The sequence below is a fragment of the Nerophis ophidion genome, linkage group LG27 (genome assembly GCF_033978795.1).
Source record: "Nerophis ophidion isolate RoL-2023_Sa linkage group LG27, RoL_Noph_v1.0, whole genome shotgun sequence".
Lineage (NCBI taxonomy): Eukaryota > Metazoa > Chordata > Actinopteri > Syngnathiformes > Syngnathidae > Nerophis > Nerophis ophidion.
Window position 1 is genome coordinate 33652930 of NC_084637.1, and position 22500 is coordinate 33675429.

At 39.6% G+C, this 22500-nt stretch overlaps 1 protein-coding gene across 1 annotated transcript in view; it reads left to right on the plus strand.

The window, feature by feature from the left end:
- LOC133544130 (sodium- and chloride-dependent GABA transporter 2-like) overlaps nucleotides 1-16201 on the plus strand; it is a 38215-nt gene extending 22014 nt beyond the window's left edge. The window contains exons 12-15 of the mRNA XM_061889207.1: nucleotides 2326-2428; nucleotides 8874-8974; nucleotides 9904-10074; nucleotides 10146-16201. Coding sequence (XP_061745191.1) covers nucleotides 2326-2428; nucleotides 8874-8974; nucleotides 9904-10074; nucleotides 10146-10271 — 501 coding nt within the window. The 3' untranslated portion in view covers nucleotides 10272-16201. The remainder of the gene's footprint in view (nucleotides 1-2325; nucleotides 2429-8873; nucleotides 8975-9903; nucleotides 10075-10145) is intronic.
- Nucleotides 16202-22500: the final 6299 nt, after the last annotated feature.

Genomic DNA, 22500 nt, shown 5'->3' on the forward strand with positions numbered 1-22500 from the left:
ATGAGGTGACAGTATGTGAGGTATGAGGTGACAGTATGTGAGGTATGAGGTGACAGTATGTGACGTATGATGTGACAGTATGTGAGGTATGAGGTGACAGTATGTGACGTATGACCTGACAGTATGTGACGTATGAGGTGACAGTATGTGAGGTATGAGGTGACAGTATGTGACGTATGACCTGACAGTATGTGAGGTATGAGGTGACAGTATGTGACGTATGAGGTGACAGTATGTGAGGTATGAGGTGACAGTATGTGAGGTATGAGGTGACAGTATGTGACGTATGAGGTGACAGTATGTGACGTATGAGGTGACAGTATGTGAGGTATGAGGTGACAGTATGTGACGTATGAGGTGACAGTATGTGACGTATGAGGTGACAGTATGTGAGGTATGAGGTGACAGTATGTGAGGTATGAGGTGACAGTATGTGACGTATGACCTGACAGTATGTGAGGTATGAGGTGACAGTATGTGACGTATGAAGTGACAGTATGTGAGGTATGAGGTGACAGTATGTGAGGTATGAGGTGACAGTATGTGAGGTATGAGGTGACAGTATGTGAGGTATGAGGTGACAGTATGTGAGGTATGAGGTGACAGTATGTGAGGTATGAGGTGACAGTATGTGACGTATGACGTGACAATATGTGACGTATGTAAGTTTGTGCACTTGCTGTCTGTGAGGCATACTTGTTAACCCTCCTGGATTTTCCGGGAGACTCACGAAATTCAGCGCCTCTACCGAAAACCTCCCAGAAAAAATTTTCTCCCAAAGATCTCCCGAAATTCAGCGGAGGTGGAAGACACGCCCCCTCCAGCTCCATGTGGACCTGAGTGGAGACAGCTTGTTTTCACGTCCGCTTTCCCACAATATAAACAGCTTGCCTGCCCAATGTCAGGCTTGGACTTGGATTTGGTTTACTCCTTCGACGCAGAGCGAATATGGGATGAGCCAGGCGTGAATTCAGGTTCATGATTCTTTATTTATCGGCTAAACAGAAAAATAAGCACACTAAGGGCACTCACAAGGAGGTATAAAACTTGGCTACAAAATATAAACAGGAAACAAAAACACTTGCATGATGGCATGAATGAACTATGAACAGAAACAGCACGATGACTATAAACAACTAAAACCAAAACACTTACTGTGACAACAAAAACAGGAGGCAAGAATAGCAAGGTGCGTGGCAGGTGATCGTGGGCATGGAGAATGAGCAGCGAAGGTCGTAGATTATAATGAAAGTTAGAAAGCTAATAGTAAAGTTCCCAGGACAAGGACAAAAACAGAATGGTATAAATAGCAGCTATGATGATTAGAAACAGGTGTGGGACTGAGGGCTGGGCGTGACTTGGAAACCAGGTGGAAACTAATGGGTTACTATGGAAACAAACAAAACCAGGAAGTGTAAAACGGGAAAAAAAGAGTCCAAAAACAAAACAAACATGATCAAACTTAAAACTGAATTACAGGCATGACACCCAATCATCTACGGATTTCAATAAAAAAACTGCACACACAAGCAGACGAAGAAGAAGAACGAGGAAGTTACAGCCATGGCGACGTCTGAATTAGAGTGATTCTATGTCGTCTGTCGCCATCTCCTGGTGAATGTTGGCTATAGCGTTATGGGGTTGCTTTTTGATTGGCCAACGATTTATGTGCTGTTGCGCACCTGACGGCAAGTGACTCTCGCCAGTACGCAAATGGCAGAACAAAGGTTACTCAAATAGTGAAAGGTAAGTGTTGTTGTTGTTTTGTTTTTTTTTAGTAACCAGCAAGCACAGTACAGTTAGTAGAACTGTGTTTTTATTACTGTGTATTTGATTGGTGCCGTCTGAAATTCAACTATTTATTGTATTTTTATATGTAATAAAATAAATATATATATAGCTAGAATTCACTGAAAGTCAAGTTTTTCATACATATATATATGAAATACTCGAGTTAGTGAATTGTAGATGTAAATATACTCCTCCCCTCTTAACCACGGCCCGCCCCAACCACGCCTCCGCTCCACCCCCGACCACGCCCCCATCTCCCGAAAACGGAGGTCTCAAGGTTGGCAAGTATGCTGTGAGGAGACAAAAGAAGGAGTGAGAAGAGCCTGTAGTGTAATGCCCGCAGCTAAAAACAACTGCGTGAGAATGTATACTCCAATATTATGATATAGTCATTTTCTATATCGATATATCGCCCAGCCCTACACTCAGCATACTTTTCTAGTCAGTTTGGAGTTTATTATCAAATTAAATGTTAACCTTTTGTGTGTGTGTGTGTGTGTGTGTGTGTGTGTGTGTGTGTTCCCGGCAATGCAGGGTGGTCTGTACGTGTTCCAGATATATGATCATTTCTCCTGCAGCAGAGCCAGCTTGCTGCTTCTCTCCATCTTCCAGTCTATTGCAATTGGCTGGGTTTATGGTAAGAATCACAACTTCTCTCCTGCTTGGCTTTTTTTCCTCCCCCTTCCTCTCAACCCCAAATGTAAAGCGGGGGGGGGGGGACAACCCACCTTGTCACATGTGGGAGTACAGATCGTTTAAACAGAAAATTGTGAGTAAAATTACGTTAAAACGGTTTTTGTTATTGAATTACTCACACACTCTAGCTTTCTACTTCCTCCTTTCATGTGCATTCCGCTCGGAGTCAGTAGACCGAATGCGGCCGCATTCTCCTTGCAACGGACGGTAGCTCCGTCGCAAGGAGACTGGCTCGAAGCCAGGACCTTCTCTGTCTCCTCTGTACTCCTAATCAGTCCCTGGGCCCCCCTCTCAGTCTGGTGGCCCCAGGGAGCCACTATTCCTGCCCGACCTGCCGTGGCCCCGGGGCATTTATAGAAAAAACAAACTCTGTGATGGTGGAATGAACCATTTAGACACAAACGGCGCAGGAACATTGTTTTTTGTCAATTAGGCTAAGAAATGTCGGTGATAAAGATAAAGTGAGAAAGGCTTAGTGTGAGTGTTTGCTGGTGCAACTGAACGGCAAAGGAGCTGTTTTATTATGACTCTCCCTACAGTCGGTGGCGTTTTGAAGAAGGGGCTATTTGTGCTCTGGGAACACTTGCAGGTTGATTTATCTTGTCAGTCTCATCTGAGGTTAAACAAGAGGCCACGAGAGGTGAAAGCAAAAACCCTGTGATGCTGACAACAATAGCATGTGTTTCATATAGGCTAGGGGTCGGCAACCCGCGGCTCCGGAGCCGCATGCTGCTCTTTACCGACTCTCTGGAGCTTTTTCAAAAATATATGAAAAATGGAAATAATAAGGGGGAAAAAAACATATTTTTTGTTTTAATTTGGTTTCTGTAGGAGGACAAACATGACACAAACCTCCCTAATTGTTATAAAGCATACTGTTTATATTAAACATGCTTCACTGATTCGAGTATTTGGCAAGTGCCGTTTTGTCTTACTAATTTTGGCGGTCATTGAACTCACCCTAGTTTGTTTACATGCATGACTTTCTCAGACGTGATTTATACCACTTCTTTTTCTGTCTCATTTTGTCCACCAAACTTGTAATGTTGTGCATTACATGCATAACTGACAACAATAGCATGAGTTTCATATAGGCTAGGGGTCGGCAACCCGCGGCTCTGGAGCCGCATGCTGCTCTTGAGCGCCGCCCTAGTGGCTCTCTGGAGCTTTTCCAAAAATATATGAAAAATGGAAATAATAAGAGAAAAAAAACATTTTTTGTTTAAATTTGGTTTCTGTAGGAGGACAAACATGACACAAACCTCCCTAATTGTTATAAAGCACACTGTTTATATTAAACTTGCTTCACTGATTCGAGTACTTTGCGAGCGCCGTTTTGTCTTACTAATTTTGGCGGTCCTTGAACTCACCGTAGTTTGTTTACATGCATAACTTTCTCCGACTTTCTCAGACGTGATTTATACCACTTCTTTTTCTGTCTCATTTTGTCCACCAAACTTGTAATGTTGTGCATTACATGCATAACTGACAACAATAGCATGTGTTTCATATAGGCTAGGGGTCGGCAACCCGCAGCTCTGGAGCCGCATGCTACTCTTTAGCGCCGCCCTAGTGACTCTTTGGAGCTTTTTCAAAAATATATGAAAAATGGAAATAATAAGGGGGAAAAAAACATATTTTTTGTTTTAATTTGGTTTCTGCAGGAGGACAAACATGACACAAACCTCCCTAATTGTTATAAAGCACACTGTTATTATTAAACATGCTTCACTGATTCGAGTACTTGGCGAGCGCCGTTTTGTCCTACTAATTTTAGCGGTCCTTGATCTCACCGTAGTTTGTTTACATGCATAACTTTCTCCGACTTTCTCAGACGTGATTTATACCACTTCTTTTTCTGTCTCATTTTGTCCACCAAACTTGTAATGTTGTGTATTACATGCATAACTGACAACAATAGCATGTGTTTCATATAGGCTAGGGGTCGGCAACCCGCAGCTCTGGAGCCGCATGCTGCTCTTTAGCGCCGCCCTAGTGACTCTCTTGAGCTTTTTCAAAAATATATGAAAAATGGAAACAATAAGAGAGAAAAAAAACATTTTGTGTTTTAATTTGGTTTCTGCAGGAGGACAAACATGACACAAACCTCCCTAATTGTTATAAAGCACACTGTTTGTATTAAACATGCTTCACTCATTCCAGTATTTGGCGAGCGCCGTTTTGTCCTACTAATTTTGGCGGTCCTTGAACTCACCATAGTTTGTTTACATGCATAACTTTCTCCGACTTTCTCAGACGTGATTTATACCACTTCTTTTTCTGTCTCATTTTGTCCACCAAACTTGTAATGTTGTGTATTACATGCATAACTGACAACAATAGCATGTGTTTCATATAGGCTAGGGGTCGGCAACCCGCAGCTCTGGAGCCGCATGCTGCTCTTTAGCGCCGCCCTAGTGACTCTCTGGAGCTTTTTCAAAAATATATGAAAAATGGAAACAATAAGAGAGAAAAAAAACATTTTGTGTTTTAATTTGGTTTCTGCAGGAGGACAAACATGACACAAACCTCCCTAATTGTTATAAAGCACACTGTTTGTATTAAACATGCTTCACTCATTCCAGTATTTAGCGAGCGCCGTTTTGTCCTACCAATTTTGGCAGTCCTTGAACTCACCGTAGTTTGTTTACATGCATAACTTTCTCCGACTTTCTCAGACGTGATTTATACCACTTCTTTTTCTGTCTCATTTTGTCCACCAAACTTGTAATGTTGTGCATTACATGCATAACTGACAACAATAGCATGTGTTTCATATAGGCTAGGGGTCGGCAACCCGCGGCTCTGGAGCCGCATGCTGCTCTTTAGCGCCGCCCTAGTGACTCTTTGGAGCTTTTTCAAAAACATATGAAAAATGGAAATAATAAGAGAGGAAAAAACATTTTTTGTTTAAATTTGATTTCTGCAGGAGGACAAACATGACACAAACCTCCGTAATTGTTATAAAGCACACTTTTTGTATTAAACATGCTTCACTGATTCGAGTATTTAGCGAGCGCCGTTTTGTCCTACTAATTTTGGCGGTCCTTGAACTCACCCTAGTTTGTTTACATGCATAACTTTCTCCGACTTTCTCAGACGTGATTTATACCACTTCTTTTTCTGTCTCATTTTGTCCACCAAACTTGTAATGTTGTGCATTACATACATAACTGACAACAATAGCATGTGTTTCATATAGGCTAGGGGTCAGCAACCCGCGGCTCCGGAGCCGCATGCTGCTCTTTAGCGCCGCCCTAGTGGCTCTCTGGAGCTTTTTCAAAAATATATGAAAAATGGAAATAGTAAGGGGGAAAAAAACATATTTTTTGTTTTAATTTGGTTTCTGTAGGAGGACAAACATGACACAAACCTCCCTAATTGTTATAAAGCACACTGTTTGTATTAAACATGCTTCACTGATTCGAGTATTTGGCGAGCGCCGTTTTGTCCTACTAATTTTGGCGGTCCTTGAACTCACCGTAGTTTGTTTACATGTATAAATTTCTCTGACTTTCTAAGACGTGCTTTTATGCCACTTCTTTTTCTGTCTCATTTTGTCCACCAAACTTTTAACGTTGTGCTTGAATGCAGAAAGGTGAGTTTTGTTGATGTTATTGACTTATGTGGACGCTAATCAGACATATTTGGTCACTGCATGACTGCAAGCTAATCGAAGCTAACATGCTATTTAGGCTAGCTGTATGTACATATTGCATTACGATACCTCATTGGTAGCTATATTTGAGTTGATTTAATTTCTTTTAAGTCCTCATAATTAAATTCATATATCATGACACACTATCTGTATGTAATATAGCTTTTAATTTTTTGCGGCGCCAGACGGATTTGTTTTTGTATTTTTGGTCCAATATGGCTCCTTCAACATTTTGGGTTGCGGACCCCTGATATAGGGGTGTAACGGTACACAAAAATGTCGGTTCGGTACGTACCTCGGTTTAAAGGTCACGGTTCGGTTAATTTTCGGTACAGTAATAAAACAACAAAATATACATTTTTTTGTTATTTATTTACCAAATTTGTGAACAATGGCTATATCCTTTTAACATTGGGAACACTATAATAATTCTGCCCACGTTAATCCACATTAAACTGCCTCAAGTTGATGCTCAGATTAAATAAAATGACAAAACTTTTCTTTTACATATAAAAAATGCAACATTAAACAGTTTCAAGTCAACTCATCATGCTTAATTTATTACAGCATTTGGGAAGCCTGTAGTTGATTTTTATTATGTAAATGTTATATTTGTATCAACATGTGAAAGCAGGGACACTGCCATTCAAAACTAGGCTGCTACATTACTAATGATTAATATAACTATAGCTGAAAAATAGTACAATAGCAATAGGAGAGACTATTCATCCCTGAACACCATGGAGTTCATGTAGGCTTAATGATGCACTTACATTATTAAATACACTATCAGAGAAAGAAACTCTTCATTTAACATCATGTTCTTTTTTTGCTGTTTCAACACAGCTCAATCAACACAGAAAAAGGTCAAGTGAAATAACAGACTGGGCTTTACTATCGTTACACACACACACACACATGCGCTCTGAATAGGCACTGCTGATTGGCTGTTACCGTTTTGCGTCCAACCAATCAGATGGTTGTGTGGGTGGGACAATGCTGGGTGCTGTGTACTGACAGAGAAGAGGCAGAACGGAGCAGAGCAGCTTGTTAAGACTTTAGCATAGGCGGCTACTTAATATGTTCGTGTGGAAACTCGTTCGGTACACCTCCGAACCGAAACCCCCGTACCAAAACGGTTCAATAGAAATACACGTAACGTAACACCCCTAGTTTCTTAGTTCTGCACCTAAAAATCGACATCTAAAATTACGCCCAAAATTTTAGGCTTGTTTTGTACTGAGTTTCCGCACATTTTGAAACGCCTACTTTTAGCTCCGAAATGCGGGCGGGGCTGCATCAGCCCGCTGACGTCACCTACAGAAGGGCTAATTCATATTGCATACTACATAGTATGTGTTTTGGTCGCATCTTTGTCTAGAATCATGTTATTTTCGTGCAGAAGACAAAGAACTACCATATTTTTCGGACTATAAGTCGCAGTTTTTTTCATAGATTGGCCGGGGGTGCGACATATACTCCGGAGCGACTTATGTGTGAAATATTTAACACATTACCGTAAAATATCAAATAATATTATTTATCTCATTCGCGGAAGAGACAAAGAAAATGTCAGCAATCGTCACACACACGTCAACCAATAAGAATTCGGCGGGTGAGGGGGACCAGTCATATTGACACATTCAAAATAGGACGCACCAAGCAAGAGGAATGTCATTTGCAAAAATCATTTTAATAGGATTCTGACCTTGGCGAAAAAAGGTTTTGGTCGGAATTTGGATGAAAAACAATTCAAAAGACTTAAACCAAATGCGATTCGGGAAAAACAGGAATATTATTGAGGGGAGAAAAACTTGGTCAGAATTTGTGGGAAAAGCAGGAAAAAAGTGCATAACCTGCGCTTAAAAACAAGATTAAAAGACAATAAGCCGCTAGTATTCAATTTTGCGTCCTCTTCTACTGATGTTTTCGTCTAGATAATTGAGATAATGCTGGAAGAGCATGAGCAAACACAGGCTTGGTGTCTATGGAAGACGAGATAAAAGAGCAGGAAAGTACGGAAATGCCAATTATTTTATTTTTATTTTTTGTTCTTATTGTTAACCATATCAGTTTTGAAGTAAACATGGACCAGGGCGACAAAAACACGCAATTAAGTGATGAAAACAATAGACCAGGGGTCGGGAACCTTTTTGGCTAAGAGAGCCATACAAGCCAAATATTTTAAAAAGTATTTCCGTGAGAGCCATATAATACTTTTTTTTTTTTTTAAGACTGAATACAACTAAATGAGTGCAGTTTTATGTAAGACCAACATTTTTAGAGTATAATAAGTATCTTGTTCTTTTTAATAACATTGTTATTCTGAAGCTAACCAACAATAAATAAGATACTTCTTACCATTAATGCGACTTCTTTGAACAGGTGCGGTAGAAACCGGATTGATGGATTAAAAAACATGAGAATGTTTCATATTTTGAACGTTATTTTTGACACTGTGATTACCAGTGGAATTATTCATCACTTACCGTTTTTAGCAATGTCAGCTAAGATTTATCTGAGAGCCAGGTGCAGTCATCAAAAGAGCCACATCTGGTTCTAGAGCCATAGGTTCCCTACCCTTGCAATAGACTAATGCCTATATCATAGACTAATGAGGATATAATGAGTTGTGCATGACTTTTGACTCTCATTATGGTGGTAAAATATGTTGTAAATATTTGATAGCCAACTGCAACCACTGCTTTTTTTTGTGTGTTTCCCAAAGGGGCTGAACGCTTCAGTTCAAACATCAAGGACATGACGGGCCACAACCCCGTGTTTGTCTTCAAGCTGTGCTGGAAATACCTGACACCAGCCGTGTGCACTGTAAGTCCTTTGGAATTAATTATACATTCATACATAATTATAATTATACATTTAATATAAGTATACCGTATTTCCTTGAATTGCCGCCGGGTATATAGTATGTGCCTGCCTAGAATTACCGCCGGGTCAAACTCGTTTTGCAAAATATTATTTTTATTAGCGCATGTCTAGAATTTCCACCGGGTCAAACTCTTCACGTCACGAGTGACACTTCACCTGTCATCATTTTCAAAATGGAGGAGGACGATTTTAATCATTTGAAATCGCATAAAGGGAAGAAGATTAAGAGCTATTCAGTAGGATTTAAGGTCTAAGCTATTGAATATGCTAAAAAGAACAGTAAGCAGCTATGTTTTACTAATATACCGTAGCTGCGTGTGTCAAATATGAGTCATTAAATGACTCCCGCCTCCTGGTGGTAGAGGGCGCTAGTGATCCTTCTTGCGACTACTCTGCTGCAGAAGAAGTGACAACAAGCAGCAATCGTTTATTTTTTCCTCTCGCTTGCATTTTTAACATGGAGGATTACATATCTAAAATAAAACAGTTTTCTAAACTGGACTTTCAATCGAAGCAGGAGGTAATAAAAGGAAGATCTCCATCCAGACAGAGACTTTTAAAACTGAAGAAAGATAAGGAAGACTTCTATAAACAAGTTATCGAGGCTTTTGATCAGACGGAGCTGCGCATGGACTTCATTTATAAGTAAAGGTAAGACCATAATAACGTTTTTTTTATTAAATGTGCTTTTCATGATGGTATCCTTACATTATACTCAAATTTATAAACGCAGGCCTAAATTTACCGCATGCCTTTGGTAAACGCCAGAGTGAGAAGAGGTTTTAAATTAATTAGCGCCCGGCGGCAATTCAAGGAAATACGGTACTATGTGCAATTGTAAAATATGTCTTCCTGTCTGTCGCCTGTAGGCTACCTTCCTGTTCTCCCTGGTGTGTTGGTCTCCGTTGAGGCTCGGGAAAGGCCTTGTTGCTCCGGGTTGGGCCACCGGACTAGGCTGGCTCCTGACCTTCTCCTCCGTGTCTCTGCTCCCCATCTGGGCCATCTACGCACTCGCCATGACGCCCGGCACCATCACACAGGTTCTTTACTGGGCTGTTTGATAGCGACGACTACAATTCTCCTCTCATGTCGTGTTTTTGCCACTTTGTAGCGCTTTCACCGCCTGTGCAACCCAACCATAGACTCGCCACAGGCAACCGCCTACCAGCCTGCGCTCTACCTTGCAGAGAATCCAAAGGAACCGATCAGCGACATCGTCCAGGATAAAAGATGGTAGATCCTTCAGCACTGTGTCCAAAGAGCTTGACAGTTGGTTTTGGTTGGAATTATTCAATCATTACTTTTTTGCATTCCCATTGTCACTAATTAGGGTACCAAAATAACCAGTACTTGAGACACACTTCTGTCTATTCATTTAAGCACAGACAATCATTACTTCTGTGGGAAACGACAACAAACAATCTACGTTTCAACAAATGTCATGAATAAGATAAGAGCAGGAGTCTCCAAACTACAGCCCATATCCGACCCACCAGCTTCCACAATCTGGCCATTTGATGTCCCAAATTAAAAAACAGAAATGTATATAAATATATGTGCATGTATGCACTTCTGCCATCACCCTCCCCCGCAGAATTCTTATTGTTTGACGTGTGTGTGACGATTTTCTTAGTCTCTTCTGCGAATGAGATAAATAATATTATTTGATATTTTACGATAATGTGTTAATAATTTCACACATAAGTCGCTGCGGAGTATATGTTGCACCCCCAAACTATGCAAAAAACTGCGACTTATAGTCCGAAAAATACGGTACTTTTATTAGCATCGATGCGAGCCACATGAAACCATTCTTGCCAACATCCCGATTTTCCCGGGAAGACTCCTGAATTTTAGTGTCCCTCCTGAAAATCTCCCGGGGTAACCATTCTCCCGATTCCCGCCCGGACATCAATATTGGGGGCGACTGCCTTTAGCGTCCTCTACAACCTGCCGGTCAAGTCCGCTTTCCCTCCATACAAACAGCGTGCCGGCCCATTCTCATGATGATATATACATCTTTTACACACATGAGCGAATGCAAGGCATACTCGGTCAACGGCCATACAGGTCACGCTGAGGGTGACCGTATAAACAATTTTAACACAAATATGCGCCAAACAAGAAGTACAAACACATTTCGGAAGAACATCCGCACCGCAACTCAACATAAACACAACAGAACAAATACCCAGAAGTCCTTGCAGCACTAACTGTTCTGGGACGCTACAATAGACACCCCCACTACCACCAAACAACCCCCCCATCTCCTGAATTCGGAGGTCTCAAGTTTAGCAAGTATGTATGGAACGTGTTGATTATTGTAAAATAGAATGGAAAAAATGCATATTTGTTCTTGTCTCTCATAAGAATTGTGAATGACAGGCAAAAGTCCCCCCCAAAAAGTGCAGTTCCCCTTTTAAGATCCATCCCCCATGTGTGCAGCTAACACTCCAAGTCCATGCAAATGCAAACAAACCTCTCTTTTTAGCTCAGTACCGCGGTTAGCATTTTTATCTCTATGAGAAATCAGGCTGGCGTCGCTCAGCTCTTTTGGTCCTTTTTTGACACTGAGTGTTTTATTAGATTTATTCCAGGGGTTGGGCTCAAGTTTTACATGAAGAACAGTCAATTAATGAATGGCAAAGGCGCTTCAGATTAATTTTTTTTTCCCGCAAACGTACTCGACTATCTTTAAAACAAGGTTGCAAAATAGTTGTATTTGTAAATTGGGCCAACGTTGGATCCACACCTTGTTGGTTGGGAAATTACCAAATTTCAACGTCTTAACCCGACATTGAATAAACGTCGTCAAACAGCATGTTGTTTCAACGTTATATTCGGGTTGGTAATAGGGGTGTAACGGTACACAAAAATTTCGCTTCGGTACGTACCTTGTTTTAAAGGTCATAGTTCGGTTCATTTTCAGTACAGTAAGAAAACAAAATATTTTTATTTACCACATTTGTAAACAATGGTATAACATACTACTCACACAGGGTCCATTGCCAGGGTTTATGTGCTCAACATATATTAAATAAAAACTAAGATAAGGCTCAGAATGGTTTCTTAACAAAACCTTTCTACATATAAAGTGCTTTTTTTGATTGATTGATTGATTGATTGAAACTTTTATTAGTAGATTGCACAGTACAGTACATATTCCGTACATTTCACCACTAAATGGTAACACCCCAATAAGTTTTTCAACTTGTTTAAGTCGGGGTCCACAGCCTGGCTAACTTGGCAGTAAGAGGATATATGGGCTTATTGTTTTTCCACCATAGAAGTGGGTCAAATTGTAGTTTTCAATGCAATACAGAAACGCCCGCGACCCCGTACGGGACAAGCGGTAGTAAATGGATGGATGGATGGATGGTCTTAAATCTGCTGCTATAAAAACACTTGTAATTGCTTCAGCCCTGCTTGGATGCGGTGGTGACGCTTCAAAGGAGTTAGCATGTTTGACGTGTTGGCAGAAGTATACATTACTGGTGCTCAACAATGTCGGCAAACCTCCGTCCTCCATTGTTGTATCGCACCTCGCAGCCAAAGTGTTCCCAAAGGGGAGATGTTAATGAGGCAGGAGGGTCTTCCAGCTCTGGCTTTTGCTTGTTGTCCTAGCCCGGTCACTGCTAGCCTGCCGTGTGTTCTGCCTCGCTCTGCGGTGCACTACCTAAATATGTCCGTGTGAAAACTCGTTCGGTACACCTCCGAATTGAACCCAAACCCCCGTACCGAAACGGTTTAATACAAATACACGTACAGTTACACCCTTATTTGCAAAACATGGGTTGGAAAATGACCAAAATTCAATGGTCGGATCAACGTCAGAACCCAACATTGATTAAACGTTGTCACAAAGCATGTTGTTTCAACGTTAGGTTTGAGTTGCTCAACTTCAAGACCTAATTCAATAAGTTCCCCACCTTGTTTTGATGTCTTGTGCCTGCTGGGCTCTTGTTCTTGTTAGTGATAAGAATGTCATGGAAAATGTCGCCGCTGGCTCACCGCTTCAGTGCTGGGCTGGCAGCCGGTCGCTTATATGATGTCATTTATATTTATGTCATGTGTCAGGAAGGTATGTTAATAATGTTTGAAAAATTCCTAGTTTGCACTAAAGCAAAGGATTTTGCAGCAATTAATTTGAAGTCCTAAATTCATGTTTGATTAAAAAAGTATAAACATGTTTAATGTAAATAAAACAAAGATGTTTGCAATGGGGGTCCCCACTAGTTTAGGACCCCAATTTAGCCCTGGTGCTTTACATGCCTTAAACCAGGTGTGCCCAAACTTTTTCCACAGAGGGCCGCACATGGAAAAATGTAAGGATTCTGGGGCCATTTTGATATTTTTCATTTTCAAACCATAACAAAATATATGGATTTTTTTTTATTCCTTAGGGTTCCTGGGGAGCATAGAGGGTCTCAGTCAGTAAAATGTTGAAAATAAGTCAAATTACAGTAAATCTCTATATCAACTTGAGGTTGATGTAAAGTAAAATAAATAAGGTTTTATGCCTTTTCTGTCAAAGACAACTTTGTTTTTTATAGTAAAACTGAAATATGCAGTATTTAGATAGATAGATAGTACTTTATTGATTCCTTCAGGAGAGTTCCTTTATTTAGCAATTAAAGCCCTCAAAGATCAATTGATTTTAATTATTTAATATTTTTGAGTAATCACAGTAAAAAGTTCAATAAAATCCTACTAAATATATTTGAGATCCAAAAGGTTCCCCACTCATAAAGTGATGCATTTTGATTAGTTAGTTTTTTTTACTATTAAAACTTAAATTTCAAGATCAACTTCCGATATATCTGTCGATTTTAAGTTTGAACTATTATTTTGTTTGTTTTATGCTCTTTTGTCAGAACGTTGATGTTTTATACGGCAACCACACAATATATGCAATATTTTTTCCACATAGAAAATTTTAAAGTGATAATTTTTAAGTAATAATTTATTATAACATAGATTTTTTTGTCCTTTTTTTGGGGGGCAATGGAAAAAAAAGAGTATAAAGACAAAAGGAAAAAAAAAACTGCCTGCATGGCAGTTTTGTGTCAACATTGCCACTTTTTCTCATTAGAGTTCCACTTTTTTAAATGTTTTATTTTTTATTTTTGCAATACTCTCAATTTTGCAACTTTTGCAGAATGTGTGGCGGGCCAGTAAACGATTAGCTGCGGGCCGCAAATGTCCCTCGGGCCGCACTTTGGACACCCCTGCCTTAAACGGTAAGAAAGATATATTTTTTAAATCCAAAATTGTGTTACAGACTCCACACATGAAGATAAAACATGTTTATGTAACTAAGACTGTCAAATATTACATGATTTAGTCAGCTCAATAATGATTAATTACTCACCTGCATAATTTACTCAAGGTTATTTGGATGCAAATTGATTTTTTTTTTGGTCAGTTGTCTTTTTGAAATGTTTTGCGTGAATGTATATCGTTTATTTGCTCCCAACTCGCTGACAGCTTCCTCCAAAGTGGCGTCTCATTTATATTTGGAAGTGAAATTTGCCAGCGAGTATACGGCGGACACCAGTCCCCATGAATGTATTTACAGTAAGGTGGGGATTTATATGGCCCCTTTCTTGGGTGGATCTCACGCAAGAGGAGGATGAGGGGTTAATGATTTGAAATGCAGTCTGCTGAAAATGATGGAAAGCGCCACTCGACATAGCAACTGACGCTGGAATGGCCACAAAACACATTTTAAATACACTATTTCCTTGAATTGCCGCCAGGGCGCTAATTAATTTAAAACCTCTTCTCACTCCGGCGCTTACCAAAGGCATGCGGTAAAGGCAAGCATGCGCTTATAAATTTGAGTGTGATGTAAGGATACATCATGAAAAGCACATTTAATAAAAAAACATATTATGGTCTTTCCTTTACTTATAAAATGAAATCCATCCGCAGCTCCTTCTGATCAAAAGGATCGATAACTTGTTTATAGAAGTCTTCCTTATCTTTCTTCAGTTTTAAAAGTCTCTCTGTCTCGATGGAGATCTTCCTTTATTACCTTCTGCTTCAATTGAAAGTCCAGTTTAAAAAACTGTTTTATTTTGGATATGTAATCCTCCATGTTAAAAGTGCAAGCGAGAGGAAACAATAAACGATCGCTGCTTGTTGTCACTTCTTCTGCAGCCGAGTAGTCGCAAGAAGGATCACTAGCGCCCTCTACCACCAGGAGGCGGGAGTCATTTAATGACTCATATTTGACACACGCAGCTACGGTATATTAATAAAACATAGCTGCTTACTGTTCTTATTAGCATATTCAATAGCTTGGACCTTAAATCCTACTGAATAGCTCTTAATCTTCTTCCCTTTATGCGATTTCAAATGATTGAAATCAGCCTCCTACATTTTGAAAATGATGACAGGTGAAGTGTCACTCGTGACTTGAAGAGTTTGACCCGGTGGAAATTCTAGACATGCGCTAATAAAAATAATATTTTGCGAAACGAATTTGACCCGGCGTTAATCCTGAGCCGGCGGTAATGCTAAGCATGCGCTAATTATTTTGTGAAACGAGTTTGACCCGGCAGTAATTCTAGGCAGGCGCATACTATATACCCGGCAACAGTTCAAGGAAATTCGGTATTAAACACTCTACTGCCATCCGGGGGCTATATTGGATAGTACACCCCCATAACTCGTCACGTTTCATATGTCGGGTAAACCGCAACGAATGGGGCCGTGTTAAATCCCCTTCCTACTCCAATCACAGCCGTGGTTGAATGCTTTAATTGGGCTTGAAACATGTTTGTGCGCCCACGAGGTTGCCTACGAGGCAAAAGAAAACATTTAACACTGGAAAGAAAATGTACATCTTCTTTTTTCTCCTCCTCAACTCTGTATTTCTGTTCTGTATTTGTCAAGAATGTTCCCAATCACCCTGATCCTAGTTAAATATTACTGTTCTCTGATCGTTTACATGACGGTGCTGCAAAATGTGACTTAGAATCTCAAAATGTGAATCTTTGTGAGCAGGCAATATTTCATCAATCATTGTGAGTTAAGACTACTGCACCCAACTCTGCAACCCAAGTCAGGGTTTATTTTTTGTAAAGTCCATCAAAATAATGTATTCTTCTGGTGTGTTATAACATGCTTACTCATACCTCAAATTACATCCGTCAAAAATTGCTGTCTGTGTTTTATTTTTGTCATGGGCCTTTTTTTCTAGCGTTTGTCTACTTTTTGGAATAAATGTACACAATGTGGACAAGAGAGTATTTTCTGTGTTCCATATTTGAGGATATCGGTCAGCCAGCAGGCACAAGACATCGATACAACTTGTCAATGTCTTGATCATACAGTCCATGTATAGTTGATTACACGTACATGTCCTTTAAAACTGACTTTAAAACAACATTGCAAAATAGTTTTGTTTGTAAATTAGGACAACGTTGGTGTCTAACGTTGGATCCAAGTTTGTTGGTCGGGAAATGACCAAATTTCAATGGTCAAATCAACGTCACAACATTGATTCAACGTTGTCAAAAAGCATGTTGTTTCAACGTTGTATTTGTGTTGTAAAATATTGGTTGGAAAATGACCATAATTCAATGGTCAAGGCATGTTGTTTCAACGTTAGGTTTGAGTTGCTCAACGTCAGGACCTAATTCAACCAGTTCTCAACGTTGTTTTAGTGTCTTGTGCCTGCTAAGAACATTTCGAGACCGCCCGCAAATTGTGAAAAAACGCAAATAATAGACTCAGCTATAAAAATGCTTACTTTGTCAAGTTCTATAATTTGCCTCACACTAATAAACAAACTGTTATGGTTGTTGAGGGAGATGACGGCAACAGACACAAGGGGTTTTTTGTACAATTATTTATTATAAATAGTTAATATATATGCATCCATCTATCCATTTCCTACCGCTTATTCCCCTTAGGGGTCGCGGGGGGCGCTGGTGCCTATATCAGCTACAACCGGGCGGAAGGCGGATTACACCCTGGACAAGTCGCCACCTCATCGCAGGGCCAACACAGATAGACAGACAACATTCACACTCACATTCACACACTAGGGACCATTTAGTGTTGCCAATCAACCTATTCCCAGGTGCATGTCTTTGGAGGTGGGAGGGGCCTATCTCCAGGTGCATGTCTTTGGAAGTGGGAGGAAGCCGGAGTACCCGGAGGGAACCCACGCATTCACGGGGAAAACATGCAAACTCCACATGGAAAGATCCCGAGCCCGGGATTGAACCCTGACTACTCAGGACCTTCGTATTGTGAGGCAGATGCACTACTACTAAACTATAAAATGGAGTGTGTGACCAAAATACAAGAGTGTGTGGTGTAAGACCATGTGTGTAATTAATTGTCAAGTGTTACCGTAAATGTTGAATGAGGAAGCAGACAAAACCAAAGAGGGTAATGCAGAAGGGGTCCGAGATTCACGTGAGGTCCTTGGGGCAGAGAGAGGCGTCAAGAGTCCAGGGGCGAGCGAGTGATCGAGGGTGGCAGTCCAAAGTCCAAAAGAGAAGTCGAGGTGCGCAGCTCAATTACGCGGGGAAGAAGGCAGATTGCTGGGGAGGACGACAAGGAAGAATAATGAAATACGGAGGAAGAAATGGAGAGAGAGAGAGCAAGAGCATACAGCTGGCTATCGGCTTACGGTACAGAATACTATATTATAGCGTGGGATGGCAGGTTGAGTAAGCTTATGAAGGCAGCTTGTTCATCAGTGGCAGGTGCGCTGATTGCAGATTATCTGCAGGCGCAAGGAGGGAGAGAGAGCGCTCGCGGTGGCCCGCAGTGTGCTCGTCAGGACGCAAAAATGAGATGCCTCTATTTTTTTTATTTTTTTTATTTACTAGCAAGCTGGTCTCGCTTTGCTCAACGTTTTTAAATCTGAGACAAAACTCAAATAGAATTTGAAAATCCAGGGAAATATTTTAAAGACTTGGTCTTCACTTGTTTAAATAATAATAAAAACGTTTTACTTTGTTTCTCATAACTTTCAGAAAGACAATTTTAGAGAAAAAATACAACCTTAAAAATTATTTTAGGATTTTTAAACACATATACCTTTTTACGTTTTAAATTCCTTCCTCTTCTTTCCTGACAATTTAAATCAATGTTCAAGTATTTTTTTTTTTTTTTGTAAAGAATAACAAATACATTTTAATTTAATTCTTCATTTTAGCTTCTGTTTTTTCGACGAAGAATATTTGTGAAATATTTCTTCAAACTTATTACGGTTAAAATTCCCAAAAATTATTCTGGCAAATCTAGAAAATCTGTGGAATCAAATTTAAATCTTATTTCAAAGTCTCAATTTCTTTTAAAGTTTTTGTTCTGGAAACTCTAAACAAAATAATGATTTGTCTTTGTTAGAAATATAGCTTGGTCCAATTTGTTATATATTCTAACAAAGTGCAGATTGGATTTTAACCTATTTAAAACATGTCATCAAAATTCTAAAATCTTAATCAGGAAAAATGACTAATGATGTTCCATAAATTCTTTTTTTCTGTTTGTTTCAAAAAGATTCGAATTAGCTAGTTTTTCTCTTCTTTTTTTCGGTTGAATTTTGAATTTTAAAGAGTCGAAATTGAAGATAAACTATGTTTCAAAATTGCATTTTCATTTTTTTCGTGTTTTCTCCTCTTTTAAACAGTTCAATAAAGGTTTTTTTTCATCATTTATTCTCGACAAAAAACCTTCCGTAGAAGGAAAAAAAATGTACGACGGAATGACAGACAGAAATACCCATTTTTTTTTTTTGTATTTATCTGTTTCTATATATATTTATTGTGAGAAATCATTAAGATGACCGCTCGCCTGTGTGTCGGTTGGGGACATCTCTACGCTGCTGATCCGCCTCCGCTTGAGATGGTTTCCTGTGGACGGGACTCTCGCTGCTGTCTTGGATCCGCTTTGAACTGAACTCTCGCGGCTGTGTTGGAGCCACTATGGATTGAACTTTCACAGTATCATGTTAGACCCGCTCCACATCCATTGCTTTCGGTCCCCTAGGGGGGGGGGGGGGTTGCCCACATCTGAGGTCCTCTCCAAGGTTTCTCATAGTCAGCATTGTCACTGGCGTCCCACTGGGTGTGAATTCTCCCTGCCCACTGGGTGTGAGTTTTCCTTGCCCTTTTGTGGGTTCTTCCGAGGATGTTGTAGTCGTAATGATTTGTGCAGTCCTTTGAGACATTTGTGATTTGGGGCTATATAAATAAACATTGATTGATTGATTGACAGTGTTTCCACAAAGATAAATATCATTAATTATTAATAAAAACATAGACTTAAAGGTCCATCCATCCATCCATTTCCTACCGCTTATTCCCTTTTGGGGTCGCGGGGGGCGCTGGCGCCTATCTCAGCTACAATCGGGCGGAAGGCGGGGTACACCCTGGACAAGTCGCCACCTCATCGCAGGGCCAACACAGATAGACAGACAACATTCACACTCACATTCACACACTAGGGACCATTTAGTGTTGCCAATTAACCTATCCCCAGGTGCATGTCTTTGGAGGTGGGAGGGGCCTATCCCCAGGTGCATGTCTTTGGAAGTGGGAGGGGCCTATCCCCAGGTGCATGTCTTTGGAAGTGGGAGGAAGCCGGAGTACCCGGAGGGAACCCACGCATTCACGGGGAGAACATGCAAACTCCACACAGAAAGATCCTGAGCCTGGATTTGAACCCAGGACTGCAGGACCTTCGTATTGTGAGGCAGACGCACTAACCCCTCTGCCACCGTGAAGCCAGACTTAAAGGTAAATGGAGCAAATTGGGCTATTTCTGGCAATTTATTTAAGTGTGTATCAAACTGGTAGCCTTTTGCATTAATCAGTACCCAAGAAGTAGCTCTTGGTTTCAAAAAGGTTGATGACCCCTGATATAGAGAGACCAGTGAGGAAGTGCTGCAAGGGGCACGTGTGGCGCCAGATGACATCCAGGGATGCATGATGCACAAAACACTCCCATCACGCCTTGGAAGCACTTAGACTGCAATTCCACTCATTTCATTCTCATCCTGATGGGAATTACTGGGGTTTACCAAGCATGAAAGAAGGACTGTACGTGTGTGTGTGTGTGTGTGTGTGTGTGTGTGTGTGTGTGTGTGTGTGTGTGTGTGTGTGTGTGTGTATGTGTGTGTGTGTGTGTGTGTGTGTGTGTGTGTGCAGAGGGGAGGGGATCCTGACACCACTTGCAGGCTCGCTGGTTATGTAACAGGATTGGCTTGTCGATGAGCTGTATTGGATTCTCTCTTTTCCCAGCACACACACACACACACACACACACACTCTTGTATGTGTTACCTTCTTGAGAACTCCGACCTCTTTAGGACCAGCCTTTCTAGATACATAAAGATTTGTATTTACAACATTATTATTATATAAATACTATGCAAATATAAAAAAGCTTGTTGTGAAACATGAGTTGGAATTTCACAATAAAAACTTGGCAGGGTTATAATAAAAGTTGTAATTTTACTCAACGCAAGTCTAAATTTTACAAGAAAAACTGAACACTTGAGCAATATTATGATAAAGGTTAGAATTTTGCTCAGTAACACTCGCAATTTTACCAGAAACTTCAAATTTTGGCAATTTTATGAAAAGAGTTGTAATTTTACTCGACAAAAGTCACAATTCATAAGAAAACTTTAACATTTTGGCAATATTTGAATAATAAGCAGAATTTTACCTGGCAAAATTATGGCAAAAGTTACAATTTCACTACAAAAATGTCGCCATTTTGCAAGAACAACATAACAAATTGGCAATTTTGTGTTAAAAAGTCAGAATTTTAAATGACATATGTCGCCGTTTTTCATTAAAAAAGTTATAATTTTACATCAAGTAATAACTTTACAAGAAAATATCGCAATATTACAGAAGTAAAAAAAATATGATAATTTTTTTCCCTATTCTACAAGAAAAAAAGTCGACACACTGAGAAAAAGACTGCTTTTAGATTTTGATTTGTAATTGTTTTTTGATATTCATTATTTACTTCAAGTTATTGCAGTATGTCTATATACCTTGTTTTGGTTTTTTTTTTTGTAGAAATGTTGGCCAAAGGGGCCGCATTTCAATTTCTTACACACACTTTTTACATATGTTGGCCAGAGAGGGGGAGCACATCGTATTTTTACACACACTTGTTATTTCATATGTTGACCAGAGGGGGAGCACTTTTAAAAGCGACACACAGTCAATTTGAGAAATCCTTCCTTTTTGGCACCACCTTAATATTGATAGATTTCACCTCCAGGGGTGCAAATGAGACATTCTCTATTAGATGCAATAATTTTACCGTATTGGGAACATGATTTATGTCATCACTTGTTCACACCTCCTCATATGGAAGCTACTTTTCCTTCTTGATGTCTCAAGTAGGGTAGAAATACAAGAACACACACACACACACACACACACACACACACACACTCTTGTATGTGTTACCTTCTTGAGAACTCCGACCTCTTTAGGACCAGCCTTTCTAGATACATAAAGATTTGTATTTACAACATTATTATTATATAAATACTATGCAAATATAAAAAAGCTTGTTGTGAAACATGAGTTGGAATTTCACAATAAAAACTTGGCAGGGTTATAATAAAAGTTGTAATTTTACTCAACGCAAGTCTAAATTTTACAAGAAAAAATGAACATTTGAGCAATATTATGATAAAGGTTAGAATTTTGCTCAGTAACACTCGCAATTTTACCAGAAACTTCAAATTTTGGCAATTTTATGAAAAGAGTTGTAATTTTACTCGACAAAAGTCACAATTTCGTAAGAAAACTTTAACATTTTGGCAATATTTGAATAATAAGCGGAATTTTACCTGGCAAAATTATGACAAAAGTTACAATTTCACTACAAAAATGTCGCCATTTTGCAAGAACAACATAACAAATTGGCAATTTTGTGTTAAAAAGTCAGAATTTTAAATGACATATGTCGCCATTTTTCATTAAAAAAGTTATAATTTTACATAAAGTAATAACTTTACGAGAAAATATCGCAATATTACAGAAGTAGAAAGAATAAGAGAATTTTTTTTCCCTATTTTACAAGAAAAAAGTCGACACACTGAGAAAAAGACTGCTTTTAGATTTTGATTTGTAATTGTTTTTTGATATTCATTATTTACTTCAAGTTATTACAGTATGTCTATATACCTTGTTTTGTTTTTGTTTTTTAGAAATTTTGGCCAAAGGGGCCGCATTTCAATTTCTTACACACACTTTTTACATATGTTGGCCAGAGAGGGGGAGCACATCGTATTTTTACACACACTTGTTATTTCATATGTTGACCAGAGGGGGAGCACTTTTAGAAGCGACACACAGTCAATTTGAGAAATCCTTCCTTTTTGGCACCACCTTAATATTGATAGATTTCACCACTAGGGGTGCAAATGAGACATTCTCTATTAGATGCAATAATTTTACCGTATTGGG